Source organism: Oncorhynchus gorbuscha, linkage group LG21 (genome assembly GCF_021184085.1).
Source record: "Oncorhynchus gorbuscha isolate QuinsamMale2020 ecotype Even-year linkage group LG21, OgorEven_v1.0, whole genome shotgun sequence".
NCBI lineage: Eukaryota > Metazoa > Chordata > Actinopteri > Salmoniformes > Salmonidae > Oncorhynchus > Oncorhynchus gorbuscha.
In genome coordinates, this window is record NC_060193.1 from 28,935,875 (window position 1) to 28,952,644 (window position 16,770).

Here is a 16,770-nt window from a genome sequence, read left to right on the forward strand (position 1 = left end):
CGGAGTAGAGAAACACACTATTTTATGTGATTCAAAATGGGTCAAAATTCTACAAAGATCCAGAAAAAAAGGGCCTCGTGCATTTCAGGTAAAATATCAACCCAATGTTTATATCCTAGAACAAATAAGCTAGCAACAGCAAGCCAGCTAGCTAAATGTCCATGAATGTTTTATGTGTTTCGACCTGTCCCCAAATGAATATAGTTGGTTGAGAGTTCGTTCTGATATTTCAACCTGCATGTTCTGATCGCATCTGGTGTGGATGGACAAAAATCAACATGCGCAATATGGCACCGCGTGTGCCCGGTCTAGAAAGCATGCAAGGCTGTCCTAATATGGAGGCCAAAGTCCTAAAACATGGTAGCCTGAATATCAACTGGGCTTATTACTTACCTTTGCTTGTTCTATTGAACCAGTCTTCTCAAAGAGCTTCGAATTCTTTCACATCAAGGTCGCCGGGGGAAATTGGCTAACAACGAAAGGCTATTTCCTGCAGCCTTCATTACAACGTAATTAGCCGTGGCGCTATTAGATTTCCTTCATTTCAGTCTATTGAGATCAATATCACTCAGGGCCACATCTAAATGACTGTGATCAGGGTTTTATGTAGCGGAGTGGAAAGTAACAATAACGGGCCTAGTCCCAGTTGTTCGGGTAGACTTCCGTGAGTTAGAAAGTAGAAAAAGGGCTTAATTGCTTAAATCTCTCACGATCCCTTTAAGTATCTAAGCATTGGAAGGAAAACAAAACGTCTAACTACTGTGCTTGGTTTCTCTTCAGACTTTTTAACCTTTGTTTTGTCTGACAAAATCACAACAGCAGCGCCGTGATGTAATCAGATCACTATATAACTTACGGTATGCATTTGTAAGAGTTGAGTCTAGGTGTCGAAGCAGGTGTGTGTGTGTCTAAGGCCAGTACAACCATCTGTTCAGACAGTCCTTAACAACTCTGCTGATGTAATTACACCCAGCTAAGAAAATAAGTGAAACCTCCCCACTCAATCAATAAAGAAACGCACTCACACAGATCCCCGATAGCGCAAGGTGAAGAGAACTCTCTTCTCATCCCACATGAGAGTGTTTAGAAATAGGAAATATAATAGCATTGGAATGGAATTTAAGCCTGTGTAAAGATGAATATAGCTACAAAAGAAATCAATGCTCTATTGGACCAACGTGAGATGAAAACAGAGCATTCAAATAGCTGTTGACTTAATTTCTTGGGTAATTAGAGAATACATTGAATCTGGCTGTGTAAGAATTCCAATACTGGGCATCGTATCTCGATAGTACAATATGGTAGGAAATGTGTGTTGGATCTGAACTTTCGACAAGAATTATGTTTGAGTCCCAACACACACACACACACACACACACACACACACACACACACACACACACAGAGAAAGAGACAATGCTTTATTGGGTAGCAGTGCTGCTAGTCATGTTGTAAATCCTTATTTAAAACATAGTATAGCGATGCATTCCGCATTTAACACTAAGAAAAAGCTGATATATATCCAAATAATTACTTACATGATATCAGTTTAAAGTGTTCATTCACTTACGGTAACAATGGAGAACCTTGTCCAGGACAGACTGACAAGGGCAGGTTGGAAGTTTGGTTTTGTGGAAGGAAGCAGGATATACTATTCAGTATTAATGAAAGCCATTCAGAGGAAGAACTTCATTCAAAGGTACAAAGCAGCCGACAATGGGGGACTCAAACTCGTATTCCTCAGAGGGTATGAGTCATAATACCCAGAAAACCTAGCAGTCAAACAGGTTAATGGTTCCAATTGTTTTTCCACCATTCATTTTTCCCCAAAGGGTATTTTAAAAACACTTCAAATAAGGTCTGTGTTTCGTGTCGGCTTACCCTGGCGTGACGTTTTGACAACCGTGTAAATCTCTCTAGGACAAGGTGACTTTTATAAAAAAATATTCACCTGTATTTACTCCCCAAAAATGAAATGCTAATTAGCTGCTAATGTGGCTATCATAAAAGAACTACAAGGCCATGATGATCTGGACAAGACTATCGCAAATCAAGGCAAAGGTAAAAATCTCTGGATGAACTATCTAATGTTAGCTAACATTTAGTAATTAATACATTGGCTACATTTCTTTATGTGGACAATTCTGTGAACTGTCTTGTGTGAGTTTTAAATTGACTCAATACCTGTTAGCAAAGGTGTCAGCTAGAGATGACGTGCAGGAGCTTGAAGGGATTTTTAGTTTTGCATGATGTCCACTTTGTCGCTAATTAGTATTTTTCAAATACGAGAGTAAATAGAGCCAAATATATTGACAAAAGTTACCTTGTCCAGGAGATATTTACACGGTTATCAACACATCACACCAGGGTAAGCCTACACAAAACCTGGTCCTCTGTAGCTCAGTTGGTAGAGCACGCCAGGGTAGTGGGTTCAATCCCCGGGACCACCCATACGTAGAATGTATGCACACATGACTGTAAGTCGCTTTGGATAAAAGCGTCTGCTAAATGGCATATATTATTATTATTATATTATTTGAAGCGTTTCTAAAATCCCCTTTGGGAAAAATTGTATGGCGGAAAAACAAATTTCTCTGTTGACCACTAGGTTTTATGGGTATTATGACACCTCCACTGTAGGACTCTTATAGACTCCAAACTACTACATTTAGGACACTCGCCTATAGGATTTCATATTGCCATAAAAAAAAGAAGATATATATGCGTGCTACATAAAAATACACAGAAAAGACATTCGGCAAGAGTGGATCACCTCGATGGAATCAGAAGCATATTTGATATCCTCCTAATGCCCAGCAATTCCTTTTTATCCACTCTTAATGGACATTAATTTTTGGTCCTTATCTCAGAGGCCATACATGTTAAAAACATTTAAAAGTTCATATTCTGTTAACTCAAACCCAAATAATGTAGTTGACTTGTCCTATACTCCGATGTAGCCAAAGCATAAATTGTAAAAATAAATAAAAATACAAAATAAAAAACACTTCAAAAAATGTGTATCTCAAACAAAACTGTTTTTTTTTAAATGCATGTTATTTCCTCAGCGTATGATTGTCATACACCAGCGGAAGATGAGCTGGCCAATCAGCGATCTATGTTCATCATGTTTTTTTTTGTTATGACCGGGTAAAACGGCCACACCATTCGAACACAAAAAAGCTTATTTAAACACACTTAATTACATTTGTTGTTTTTTTAAGGTAAACTATTTGACTCATATTGTAATTAATCATAGGTCACATATCATACAAATCTGGAATCACAGGTCAGTTACTTTGTGCTGTTCTACCTTTGAGAGGACGTTATGGGAGTTTCAATGATATCACATGCAACTTTCTCTCCTTGGTTAAAAAAAAGAAAAGAAACAATAAGAGCGTGTTCATTAAAGTCCTCTGTAGTGGACATCAAAACTATGCTCTTCACTTACTGCACTGTTCCATATTTACCATCACCCGCTTATATCCACTACAGTGCACATCAAATAAACAATATTTGTTCAAATTATTTTCTTTGTACACCCCCACAAAACATCCCTTTTTCCATCCCTTTTTTTTACTGGGTCTCAGAAGGATAAAATACAGGCTTTAACATGTCTCATAAAAGAGTTCAAATGTCAGGACGATATATAATATTCACTGTTTCAAACTACATCCAAAATTACAGAGAGGAAAGGTACAGTGGCCCATGCACAGAGACAGACCATAATAACCACATACCATGCTTTACGCACCACAGTCAAATTACCATAGAACAGTCATTAATATTCAGGTAACAGGAGGACGGGAAATACGTCAGCATTCTAATAATATTCCAATTCTGGAGTTTTCCCACAGTCCATTTGGGTCGTTGATATTGTTGCTGTCGCGATCGATCCAAGTGAGATTCCCAATCCAGGAATGCAGTCAACAGTTAGATCGGGAGCTGAAACATTTCATCTCGGACATCGAACACATGGGTGTTTGAAATTTCTCTCATACCATTCACTAAAATCAACAAGATGACAAACGACTAAGACAAAAGCAAAGCTTTCTCAGAAAGACGGAAGTCCGGGTGGCATCTAGCCTATACATTCTTTCTTGGCAACAACAGCACCTCTTGTATTTTGGAGAGACATTTAGGTTAGTAATTTAGAAGAATGTACAGCTAAATGCACTGAAAACACAACACCACTGAAACTTGGAGGCAATAACATTACACTAACCCAATGACATCTCTACCCTGAAAATACAATTGTGGATTTTTTTTCTATATCCAGTGCTTAAAACTATGTAAGAGATGAAAAAATGGGCCCATATCCAGAATCTAAAATGCAGATTTAACGTAGAAAGATATTCTCGTCAAAAATCACGTTCACTTGTTTAAAGGGAGTAGAGATACACAGAGGAAGAAGTATTGAGTGCTTGAAGATATGCAGTTGCAGTTTTTGTCCACGATGTGACAGCATGTCTGTATCCTGTGTTGGGTTCAGTGCAATTTCATTTCTCTCTCTGGAAGTCTCACCGGGGGTGTTCAGTCAGTGATGTGAAACACACTGAACATTGCAGATAGAAATGGAATGAAGAGCTTACACCAGTCCCTCTTCTACACAATGGATTTCTATCCGAGACAGTCTGAACGTTAAATATAGAAATGGAATGAAAAGAGCAGACATGATTGTCTGTCAAAGAAGAGGGAATCGTGTCTGCTCTATTCATTACATTTCTACATGCAATGTTCAGAATCCATTACGTAGAGGAGATATGATCGTCGGTCATATAGAAGAGGGAATAGTGTCTCGTTGACAGATGACAGATTGCACCCTTCTGAACAGACTCCAGCACTAAGGCCGCCATAGTAGGCTATGCTTCTGGCTCACATCTTCTGTTGTTTCCTCCCAGCTGTGTTAGGCTGAATGCAGACTTCTAGGAAAGTAATCAAAAGAGAAGAGTCATTCAATCTGACTACCGGTACTTGAAAACTCCAAATGATTGTTCATTGGAATCACATTAGGCAACTTAAGTCATTGGCTAAGTGGGCCGACCATTTTAGTAATTACAGAACGGCTGAAGGTACAGTGCATTTGGAAAGTATTCAGTCCCCTTCACTTTTCCCACATTGTTATTTTACAGACATTTTCAGAAGGAATAAACATTTGAAAAATCTTCAATCTACCTCATGAAAAAGTGAAAACATTAGATTTTTTTGCAAATGTAATAAAAATAAAACACCTTACTTACATAAGTATTCAGACCCTTTGTTATGAGACCTGAAATTGAGCTCAGGTGCATCCTGTTTCCATTGATCATCCTTGAGATGTTTCTACAACTTGATTGGAGTCCACCTGTGGTAAATTCAATTGATTGGACATGATTTGGAAAGACACACACCTGTCTATATCAGGTCCCACAGTTGGCAGTGCATGTCAGAGCAAAAACCAAGCCATGAGGTTGAAGGAATTGTCCGCAGAGCTCCGATACAGGATTGTGTCGAGGCACAGATCTGGGGAAAGGGTACTAAACAACTTCTGCATCATTGAAGGTCACCAAGCACACAGTGCCCTCCATCATTCTTAAATGGAAGAAGTTTGTAATCACCTAGACTCTTCCTAGAGCTGGCCGCCTGGCTAAACTGAGCAATCGGGGGAGAAGGGCCTTGGTCAGGGAGGTGGCCAAGAACCCGATGGTCACTCTGACAGAGCTCCAGAGTTCCTCTGTGGAGATGGGAGAACCTTCCAGAAGGACAACCATCTCTGCAGAACTCCACGAACCAGGCCGTTATGGTAGAGTGGCCAGACAGAAGTCACTCCTCAGTAAAAAAGGTACATGACAGCCCACTTGGAGTTCGGTGCCTTTTTGGCTAAAGGACTCGGGACTATGAGAAACAAGATCCTCTGGTCTGATGAAACCAAGATTGAACTCTTTGGCCTTAATGCAAAAAGTGTCACCTCTGGAGGAAACCAGGCACCGCTCATCATCTGGCCAATACTATCCCTACAGTAATGCATGGTGGTGACAGCATCATGCTGTGGGGATGTTATTCAGCAGCAGGGCCTGGGAGACTAGTCAGGATCGAGGGAAAGAAGAACAGAGCAAAGTACAGAGAGATCCCTGATGAAAACCTGCTCTAGAGTGCTCAGGACCTCAAACTGGGGAGAAGGTTCAACTTTCAACAGGACAACGACCCTAAGCACACAGCCAAGACAACGCAGGAGTGGCTTCGGGACAAGTCTCTTAATGTCCTTGAGTGGCCCAGCCAGAGCCCAGACTTGAACCCAATCTAACATCTCTGGAGAGACCTGAAAATAGCTGTGCAGCGACACTCCCCATCCAACCTGACAGAGCTTGAGTGGATCTGCACAGAAGAAACTCCCCAAATACAGGTGTGCCAAGCTTGTAGCATCATACCGAAGAAGACTTGAGGCTGTAAACGCTGCCAAAAGGTGCTTCGAAAAAGTACTGAGTAAATGAGAACTTTTTTTAAATTAACCCCTTTTTCTCCCCAATTTCGTGATATCCAATTGTTAGTAGTTAATGTCGTGTCTCATCGCTACAACTCCAGTACGGGCTCGGGAGAGACGAAGGTCGAGAGCCATGCGTCCTCCGAAACACAACCCAACTAAGCCGCACTGCTTCTTAACACAGCGTGCATCCAACCCGGAAGCCAGCCGCACCAATGTGTCGGCGGAAACACCGTACACCTAGCAACCTGGTCAGCTAGTGCGAGATGAGACAAGGATATCCCTACCGGCCAAACCCTCCCTAACCCGGAAGACGCTAGGCCAATTGTAGGTCGCCCCATGGACCTCCCGGTCGCGGCCGACTGCGACAGCCTGGGCTCGAACCCAGAGTCTCTGGTGGCACAGCTAGCACTGGAGAGATCATCTTTTGATAGATAGAAGTCGGAATTTTACATACACCTTAGCCAAAAACATTGAAACTCAGTTTTCACAATTCCTGACATTTAATCCCAGTAAAAATGCCCTGTCTTAGGTCAATTAGGATCACCACTTTATTTTAAGGATGTGAAATGTCAGAATAATAGTAGAGAATGGTTTATTTCAGCTTTTGTTTCTTTCATCACATTTCCAGTGGGGGTCAGAAGTTTACATGCACTCAATTAGTATTTGGTAGCATTGCCTTTAAATTGTTTAACTTGGGTCAAACGTTTCGGATAGCCTTCCACAAGCTTCCCACAACAAGTTGGGTGAATTTTGGCCCATTCCTCCTGACAGAGCTGGTGTAACAGTCAGGTTTGTAGGCCTCCTTGCTCGCACACGCTTTTTCAGTTCTGCCCACACATTTTCTATGGGATTGAGGTCAGATCTTTGTGATGATCACTCCAATACCTTGACTTTGTTGTCCTTAAGCCATTTTGCCTCAACTTTGGAGGTATGCTTGGGGTCATTGTCCATTTGGAAGACCCATTTGCGACCAAGCTTCAACTTCCTGACTGATGTCTTGAGATGTTCCTTCAATATATCCACGTAATTGTCCTACCCCATGATGCCATCTATTTTGTAAAGTGCACCAGTCTCTCCTGCAGCAAAGCACCTCCACAACATGATGCTGCCACTCCTGTGCTTCCTGGTTGGGATGGTGTTCTTCAGCTGCAAGCCTCCCCCTTTTTCCTCCAAACATAAAATGGTCATTATTGCCAAACAGTTGTATTTTTGTTTCATCAGACCGGAGGACATTTCTCCAAAAAGTACAATCTTTGTCCCCAAGTGCAGTTCCAAACTGTAGTCTGGCTTTTTAATGGCAGTTGTGGAGCAGTGGCTTCTTCCTCATATAGCAGCCTTTGAGGTTATGTCGATATAGGACTCGTTTTACTGTGGATATAGATACTTTTGTAACTGTTTCCTCCAGCCTCTGGGATTGATTTGCACTTTTCGCACCAAAGTACATTCATCTCTACGGGGACAGAACGTGTCTCCTTCCTGAGCGGTATGATGGCTGCGTGGTCCCATGGTGTTTATAGTTGCGGACTATTGTTTGTACAGATGAAAGTGGGACCTTCAGGCATTTGGAAATTTCTCCCAAGGATGAACCAGACATCTGGAGGTCCATAAATTTTCTTCTGAGGTCTTGGCTGATTTATTTTTATTTTCCCATGATGTCAAGCAAAGAGACACTGAGTTTGAAGGTAGGCCTTGAAATACATCCACAGGTACACCTCCAATTGACTCAAATTATGTCAATTAGCCTATCATAATCTTCTAAAGCCATGACATCATTATCTGGAACAATTAGCCTATCATAATCTTCTAAAGCCATGACATCATTATCTGGAATTTTCCAAGCTGTTTAAAGGCACAGTCAACTTAGTGTATGTAAACTTCTGACCCACTGGAAAGGTGATACAGTGAATTATAAGTGAAATAAATCTGTCTGTAAACAGTTTGTTGGAAAAATGACTTGCATCGTGCACAAAGTAGATGTCCTAACCGACTTGCAAAAACTATAGTTTGTTAACAAGAAATTTGTGGAGTGGTTGAAAAACAAGTTTTAATGACTCCAACCTAAGTGCATGTAAACTTCCGACTTTATATAAATATAAAAACATTTGCTAAAATGTTTAAACCCATTTTTGCTTTGTCATTATGGGGTGTGTAGATTTAGGGGGGTTGAATCCATTTTAGAATAAGGCTGTAATGTAACAAAATGTGGAAAAAGTGAAGGGGTCTGAATACTTTCTGAATACACTGCATACATCACAGGCCAGGCGTATTGGGGTAAGTTAGGGTTAGAGAAGAGGAAACTATTTCCTTCTCACCTGGTTATAGATGGATATCAAACATTCCTTCCTCCACAGCCTCTAGGTCTTCCTCTACAATCACTGAGTGAGAAGGAGGGAGAAAAATATGAATAATGCAGGCAGGCCAATATCCATAACTAATTAATACCCCAAAACAAGCCATCAAATTCTATAACCACCTCAAAACAAGAGACCTCCCACTGCTACCACAACAAAGCCCTGAAATGCCAAGAGATGATAGACAAAGTCCCCTCATCCAGCTGGTCCCGAGGCTAAGTTCATTATCCACCACCAACTCAACAAAGCCTCAGGACAGCACTCAGAAAATCTGGTCCAACTAAATTATTACCAAACAAAAATAAAATGATATTACCTATTGGGAAATCATTAACGATTCTTAAAGTAAACTTGAATGCTATTTGGCTCTAAAACGGACAGACCATGGTGGCAGAAAACGGAGAAAGAAATGGAGAATGTAGAGACTCGGCGAGCATAGCCTTGCTATTGAGAAAGGCTACCATAGGCCGACCTCGCTCAGAGATCTAAAGAGGAAGAGAGCGCGCGCGAGAGAGAGGGAAGAGAGAGCGCGCGCGAGAGAGAGGAAGAGAGCGCGCGCGAGAGAGAGGAAGAGAGAGAGAGAGAGAGAAGGAAGAGAGCGCGCGCGAGAGAGAGAGGAAGAGAGAGACGCGAGAGAGGAAAGAGAGAGCGCGAGAGAGAGAGAGAGAAGAGAGAGCGCGCGAGAGAGAGGAAAGAGAGCGCGCGCGAGAGAGAGGAAGAGAGAGCGCGCGCGAGAGAGAGGAAGAGAGCGCGCGCGAGAGAGAGGAAGAGAGAGCGCGCGCGAGAGAGAGGAAGAGAGAGCGCCGAAGGGAGAGAGGGAAGAGAGCGCGCGCGAGAGAGAAGAGAGAAGCGAGAGAGAGGAGAGAGAGAGCGCGCGCGAGAGAGAGGAAGAGAGCGCGCGAGAGAGAGGAAAGAGAGCGCGCGCGCCGAGAGAGAGGAAGAGAGAGAGCGCGAGAGAGAGAGGAAGAGAGCTTGCGAGAGAGAGGAAGAGAGAGCGCGAGAGAGAGGAAGAGAGCGCGCCACAGGAGAGAGAGGAAGAGAGCGCGCGCGAGAGAGAGGAAGAGAGCGCGCGCGAGAGAGAGGAAGAGAGCGCGCGCGAGAGAGAGAGAGGAAGAGAGCGCGCGCGCGAGAGAGAGGAAGAGAGCGCGCGAGAGAGAGGAAGAGAGAGCGCGCGCGAGAGAGAGGAAGAGAGCGCGCGCGCGAGAGAGAGGAAGAGAGCGCGCGCGCGAGAGAGAGGAAGAGAGCGCGCGCGCGAGAGAGAGGAAGAGAGCGCGCGCGAGAGAGAGGAAGAGAGAGCGCGCGCGAGAGAGAGGAAGAGAGAGCGCGCGCGAGAGAGAGGAAGAGAGCGCGAGAGAGAGGAAGAGAGCGCGCGCGAGAGAGAGGAAGAGAGCGCGCGCGAGAGAGAGGAAGAGAGCGCGCGCGAGAGAGAGGAAGAGAGCGCGCGCGAGAGAGAGGAAGAGAGCGCGCGCGCGAGAGAGAGGAAGAGAGCGCGCGAGAGAGAGAGGAAGAGAGCGGCGAGAGAGAGGAAGAGAGCGCGCCGCGAGAGAGGAAGAGAGAGCGCGCGAGAGAGAGGAAGAGAGCGCGCGCGCCGAGAGAGGGGAAGAGAGCGCGCGAGAGAGAGAGAGGAAGAGAGCGCCGCGAGAGAGAGGAAGCGAGCGCGCGAGAGAGAGAGGAAGAGAGAGCGCGCGCGAGAGAGAGAGGAAGAGAGCGCGCGCGAGAGAGAGGAAGGGCGAGAGCGCGCGCGAGAGAAAGCGCGGGCGAGAGAAAAGCGAGAGGAAGGAAGCGAGCGCGAGAGAGAGGAAGGGCGAGAGCGCGCGAGAGGAAGGGCGAGAGCGCGCGAGAGAGGAAGAAGGCGAGAGCGCGAGAGAGAGGAAGGGCGAGAGGCGCGGGAGAGGGAGGAAGGGCGAGAGCGCGCGAGAGGGAGGAAGGGCGAGAGCGCGAGGAGAAGGGCGAGAGCGGCGAGAGGGAGGAAGGAGAGAGGAAGAGCGAGAGGGAGAGCGAGAGCGCGGGAGAGGAAGGGCGAGAGCGGCGAGAGGAAGGGCGAGAGCGCGAGAGGAAGGGCGAGGCGGCAGAGGAGAGGAAGAGAGCGAAGAGAGGAAGGCGAGAGGAAGAGCGAAAGGAGAAGAGCGAGAAAGGAAGCGAGAGGAAGAGAGAGAGCGGGGAGAGGAAGAGCTAGAGAAAGAGAGGGCGGGAGAGGAAGAGCTAGAAAAGAGGAGGGCGGGAGAGGAAGAGCTAGAAAGAGAGGGCGGGAGAGGAAGAGCTAGAAAGAGAGGCAGGAGAGGAAGAGAGCGCGAGAGAGAGAGAAGGAAGAGAGCGCGAGCGAAGAGAGAGAGAGGAAGAGAGCGCGAGAGAGAGAGAGGAAAGAGGCGCGAGAGAGAGAGAGAGGAAGAGAGCGCGCGAGAGAGAAGAAAGAGAGCGCGCGAGAGGGAATAAAGAGCGCGCGAGAGAGAGGAAGAGAGCGCGCGAGAGAGAGGAAGAGAGCGCCGAGAGAGAGGAAGAGAGAAGAGAGCGCGAGAGGAGAGGAAGAGAGCGCGAGGAGAGAGAGGAAGAGCGAGAGCGCGCGCGCGAGAGAAAGGCGAGCGCGCGCGAGAGGAAGGGCGAGCGCGCGAGAGAGAGGAAGGGCAAGAGCGCGCGAGAGGAAGGGCGAGAGCGCGCGCGAGAGAGAGGAAGGGCGAGAGCGCGCGAGAGGGAGGAAGGGCGAGAGCGCGCGAGAGGGAGGAAGGGCGAGAGCGCGCGAGAGGGAGGAAGGGCGAGAGCGCGCGAGAGGGAGGAAGGGCGAGAGCGCGAGAGGGAGGAAGGGCGAGAGCGCGCGAGAGGAAGGGCGAGAGCGCGCGAGAGGAAGGGCGAGAGCGCGCGAGAGGAAGGGCGAGAGCGCGCGAGAGGAAGGGCGAGAGCGCGCGAGAGGAAGGGCGAGAGCGCGAGAGGAAGGGCGAGAAAGGAAGGAGAGAGGAAGAGCGAGAAAGGGAGAGGAAGAGCGAGAAAGAGAGAGCGGGAGAGGAAGAGCTAGAAAGAGAGGGCGGGAGAGGAAGAGCTAGAAAGAGAGGGCGGGAGAGGAAGAGCTAGAAAGAGAGGGCGGGAGAGGAAGAGCTAGAAAGAGAGAGCAGGAGAGGAAGAGCGCGAGGAAGATCGAGAGGAAGATCGAGAGAGAAAGACAGCAAGAAAGAGGGAGCGAGAGAAGAAGAGCGAGCGAGCAAGCGAGAGAAGTGCAAGAAAGAGTGAGAAAGAGAGCAAGAGAGGAAGAGCGAGAGAGGAAGAGCAAGGGAGCGAGAGATGAAGAGCGAGAGAGGGAGCGAGAGAGGAAGAGCGAGAGAGGAGTGAGCGAGGAAGAGCGAGAAAGAGGAGCGTGCGAGGGGAATAAAGAGCGTGCGAGGGGAATAAAGAGCGCGCGAGGGGAAGAAAGAGCGCGCGAGGGGAAGAAAGAGCGCGCGAGGGAAGAAAGAGCGCGCGAGGGGAAGAAAGAGCGCGCGAGGGGAAGAAAGAGCGCGCGAGGGGAAGAAAGAGCGCGCGATGGGAAGAAAGAGCGCGCGAGGGAAGAAAGAGCGCGCGAGGGGAAGAAAGAGCGCGCGAGGGGAAGAAAGCGCGCGAGGGGAAGAAAGAGCGAGGGAAGAAAGAGCGCGCGAGGGGAAGAAAGAGCGCGCGAGGGGAAGAAAGAGCGCGCGAGGGGAATAAAGAGCGCACGAGGGGAAGAAAGAAAGAGCGCGCGAGGGGAAGAAAGAAAGAGTGCGCGAGGGGAAGAAAGAAAGAGCGCGCGAGGGGAAGAAAGAAAGAGCGCGCGAGGGGAAGAAAGAAAGAGCACGAGAGGGGAAGAAAGAAAGAGCACGAGGGGAAGAAAGAAAGAGCACGAGGGGAAGAAAGAAAGAGCACGAGAGGGGAAGAAAGAAAGAACACGAGAGAGGAAGAAAGAAAGAGGGAGAGAGGAAGAGCGAGCGAAAAAGAGGAAGAGCGAGAAAGGAAGGAAGCGCAAGTGAGAAAGAGAGGAAGAGCGAGCGAGGAAGTAAGAGAGAGCGTGAGCAAGAGAGGAAATGCGAGAAAGAGCAAGCGAGAGGGGAAGAAAGAAAGAGAGCGCGAGAGGGGAAGAAAGAAAGAGGGAGAGAGGAAGAGTGAGTGAGAAAGGAAGGAAGCGCAAGTGAGAAAGAGGAAGAGCGAGCGAGGAAGTGCAAGAAAGAGGAAGTAAGAGAAAGAGAGGAAATGCGAGAAAGAGCAAGCGCAAAAATGAGTGAGAAAGAGGGGAAGAGCGAGAGGAAGAGCGTGAAAGAGAGAGAGAGAGCGAGCGGGGAAGAAAGAAAGGAGAGAGTGAGAAAGAGCGCGAGAGAGAGAGAGAGAAAGAGAGCGAGAGAGAGAAAGAGAGAGCGAGAGAGAGAAAGAGAGAGCGCGAGAGAGAGAAAGAGAGTGCGCGAGAGAGAGAAAGAGAGTGCGCGAGAGAGAGAAAGAGAGTGCGCGAGAGAGAGAAAGAGAGAGTGCGCGAGAGAGTGCGCGAGAAAGAGAGAGTGCGCGAGAGAGAGAGAGAGAAAGAGAGAGTGCGCGAGAGAGAGAGCGAGAAAGAGAGCGAGCGAGAGAGAGAGCGAGAAAGAGAGCGAGCGAGAAAGAGAGCGAGCGAGAAAGAGAGCGAGCGAGAAAGAGAGAGCCAGCGAGCGAGAAAGAGAGCGAGAAAGAGAGCGCGAGAGAGGGAGCGCGCGAGAGAGTGAGAGAAAGAGTGCGCGAGAAAGAGAGTGCGCGAGAGAAAGAGAGTGCGCGAGAGAAAGAGAGTGCGCGAGAGAAAGAGAGTGCGCGAGAGAAAGAGAGTGCGCGAGAGAGCGAGAGAAAGAGAGTGCGCGAGAGAAAGAGAGAAAGAGAGTGCGCGAGAGAGCGAGAGAAAGAGAGTGCGAGAGAAAGAGAGTGCGCGAGAGAGAGAGAGAGAAAGAGAGAGAGAGAAAGAGAGAGAGAGCGAAAGAAAGAGAGTGCGCGAGAGAGCGAGAGAAAGAGAGTGCGCGAGAGAGCGAGAGAAAGAGAGTCGTGAGAGAGCGAAGAGAAAGAGAGAGCAAGAGAGAGCGAGAGCAAAGAGAGTGAGAGAGCGAGAGAAAGAGAGCGAAAGTGCGAGAGAGCGAAGAGAAAGAGAGTCGAGAGAAGAGAAAGAGAGCGAGCGCGAAAGAGAGCGAGAAAGAGAGCGAAGCGAGAGAGCGAGAAAGAGAGAGCGAGAAAGCCGAGAGAAAGAGAGCTGTGAGAGAGCGCGAGAAAGAGAGTGCGAGAGAGAGAGAGAGAAAGAGAGAGCGCGAGAGAGAGAGAGAGAAAGAGAGAGCGCGAGAGAGCGAAAGAAAAAGAGAGTGCACGAGAGAGCGAAAGAAAGAGAGTGCACGAGAGAGAGAGAGAAAGAGAGAGTGCACGAGAGAGAGAGAGAAAGAGAGTGCGCGAGAGAGAGAAAGAGAGAGCGCGAGAGAGAGAAAGAGAGTGCGCGAGAGAGAGAAAGAGAGTGCGCGAGAGAGAGAAAGAGAGAGAGCGAGAGAGAGAAAGAGAGAGCGAGAGAGAGAGAAAGAGCGAAAAGAGCGAGAAAGAGAGAAAGAGAGCGAGAAGAGAGAGAGAGAGTGCGCGAGAAAGAGAGTGCGAAGAGAGTGAGAAAGAGAGAAAGAAAGAGAGAAAGAAAGAGAGAGAGAAAGAAAGAGAGAGTGCGCGAGAGAGAGAGAAAGAAAGAGAGAGCCAGCGAGCGAGAAAGAGAGAGCCAGCGAGCGAGAAAGAGAGAGCCAGCGAGCGAGAAAGAGAGAGCCAGCGAGCGAGAAAGAGAGAGCCAGCGAGCGAGAAAGAGAGAGCCAGCGAGCGAGAAAGAGAGAGCCAGCGAGCGAGAAAGAGAGAGCCAGCGAGCGAGAAAGAGAGAGCCAGCGAGCGAGAAAGAGAGAGCCAGCGAGCGCGGGAGAGCGAGCCAGCGAGCGCGGGAGAGCGAGCGAGCGAGCGGGAGAGCGAGAGCGAGCGGGAGAGCGAGCCAGCGAGCGCGGGAGAGCGAGCGAGCGAGCGAGAGAGAGAGTGCGAGCAAGAGAGAGTGCGAGCAAGAGAGAGTGCGAGCAAGAGAGAGTGCGAGCAAGAGAGAGTGCGAGCAAGAGAGAGTGCGAGCAAGAGAGAGTGCGAGCAAGAGAGAGTGCGAGCAAGAGAGAGTGCGAGCAAGAGAGAGAGCAAGAGAGAAAGCGAGCAAGAGAGAGTGCGAGAAAAAGAGAAGCCAGGCGAGAAAGAGCAAAAGAGAGAGAGAGCGAGAAAGAAAGAGAGAGCCAGCGAGCGAGAGAAAGAGAAAGCGCGAGAGAGGAAGCGAGAGAAAGAGAGAAAGAGAAAGCGAGAGAGAGAAAGAGAAAGAGAGAGAGAGAAAGAGAGAGCCGAGAGAGAGAAAGAGAAAGCGAGAGAGCGAGAAAGAGAGTGCGCGAGAGCGAGAAAGAGAGAGCCAGCGAGCGAGAGCGAGAAAGAGAGAGCCAGCGAGCGAGAGCGAGAAAGAGAGAGCCAGCGAGCGAGAGAAAGAGAGAGCCAGCGAGCGAGAGAAAGAGAGCGCGAGAGAGGGAGAAAGAGAGAGCGAGAAAGGAGAGCGAGACAGAAAGCGGGCGAGAGCGAAAAGAGAGAGAGCGAGAGCGAGAAAGAGAGTGCGAGAGAGAGAGAAAGAGAGTGAGCAAGAGAGAGAGAAAGAGAGCGCGAGAAGAGAAAGAGAGAGCGAGAGAGAGAAAGAGAGAGAGAGAGAGAGAAAGAGAGTGCGCGAGAGAGAGAAAGAGAGTGCGCGAGAGAGAGAAAGAGAGTGCGAGAAAGAGCGAGAGCGAGAAAGAGAGAGCCAGCGAGCGAGAGCGAGAAAGAGAGAGCCAGCGAGCGAGAGCGAGAAAGAGAGAGCCAGCGAGCGAGAGAGAGAAAGAGAGAGCCAGCGAGCGAGAAAAGAGAGCGCGAGAGAGGGAGCGCGCGAGAGCGCGAGAGAGGGAGCGCGCGAGAGCGCGAGAGAAAGAGTGCGCGAGAGCGCGAGAGAAAGAGAGTGCGCGAGAGCGAGAAAGAGAGTGCGCGAGAGCGAGAAAGAGAGTGCGCGAGAGCTTGAGAGAGAGCGAGCGCGAGAGCCGAGAAAGAGAGCAAGAGAGAGCGAGAAAGAGAGAGCGCGAGAGAAAGAGAGTGCGCGAGAGCGAGAAAGAGAGTGCGCGAGAGAGAGAAAGAGAGTGCGCGAGAGAGAGAAAGAGAGTGAGCGAGAGAGAGAAAGAGAGTGCGCGAGAGAGAGAAAGAGAGTGCGCGAGAGCGAGAAAGAGAGTGCGCAAGAGAGAGAAAGAGAGTGCGCGAGAGAGAGAAAGAGAGAGCCAGCGAGAGAGAGAAAGAGAGAGCCAGCGAGCGAGAGAAAGAGAGAGCCAGCGAGCGAGAAAGAGAGAGCCAGCGAGCGAGAAAGAGAGAGCCAGCGAGCGAGAAAGAGAGAGCCAGCGAGCGAGAAAGAGAGAGCAAAGCGAGAGAGAAAGAGAAGAGAGAGCGAGAAAGAGAGAGCCAGCGAGCGAGAAAGAGAGAGCCAGCGAGCGAGAAAGAGAGAGCGAGAAAGAGAGAGCGAGACAGAGAGAGCGAGACAGAGAGAGCGAGACAGAGAGAGCGAGCGAGCAAGAGAGAGAGAGCGAGCAAGAGAGAGAGAGCGAGAGCGAGAGCGAGCGAGCAAGAGAGAGAGAGCGAGCAAGAGAGAGAGAGCGAGAGCGAGCGAGCAAGAGAGAGAGCGAGAGCGAGCGAGCAAGAGAGAGAGAGCGAGAGCGAGCGAGCAAGAGAGAGAGAGCGAGAGCGAGCGAGCAAGAGAGAGAGAGCGAGAGCGAGCGAGCAAGAGAGAGCGAGCGAGCGAGCAAGAGAGAGCGAGCGAGCGAGCAAGAGAGAGCGAGCGAGCGAGCAAGAGAGAGCGAGCGAGCAAGAGAGAGCGAGCGAGCAAGAGAGAGCGAGCGAGCAAGAGAGAGCGAGCGAGCAAGAGAGAGCGAGCGAGCAAGAGAGAGCGAGCGAGCAAGAGAGAGCGAG

At 48.9% G+C, this 16,770-nt stretch overlaps 1 protein-coding gene across 6 annotated transcripts in view; it reads right to left on the minus strand.

The window, feature by feature from the left end:
- Positions 1-2,420: 2,420 nt before the first annotated feature.
- LOC124007874 (RAS guanyl-releasing protein 2-like) overlaps positions 2,421-16,770 on the minus strand; it is a 102,803-nt gene continuing 88,453 nt past the window's right edge. For 2 of the 6 annotated variants that reach the window (XM_046318673.1, XM_046318678.1), the window contains 2 exons: positions 8,776-8,838; positions 2,421-4,922 (listed from right to left, as the gene is read on the minus strand). In XM_046318673.1, coding sequence (XP_046174629.1) covers positions 8,793-8,838 — 46 coding nt within the window. In that variant the 3' untranslated portion in view covers positions 2,421-4,922; positions 8,776-8,792. Of the gene's footprint in view, positions 4,926-5,285; positions 5,345-8,775; positions 8,839-16,770 lie in introns of those variants that run through there. The other 4 variants (XM_046318672.1, XM_046318675.1, XM_046318677.1 and 1 more) reach the window with 3 other exon arrangements.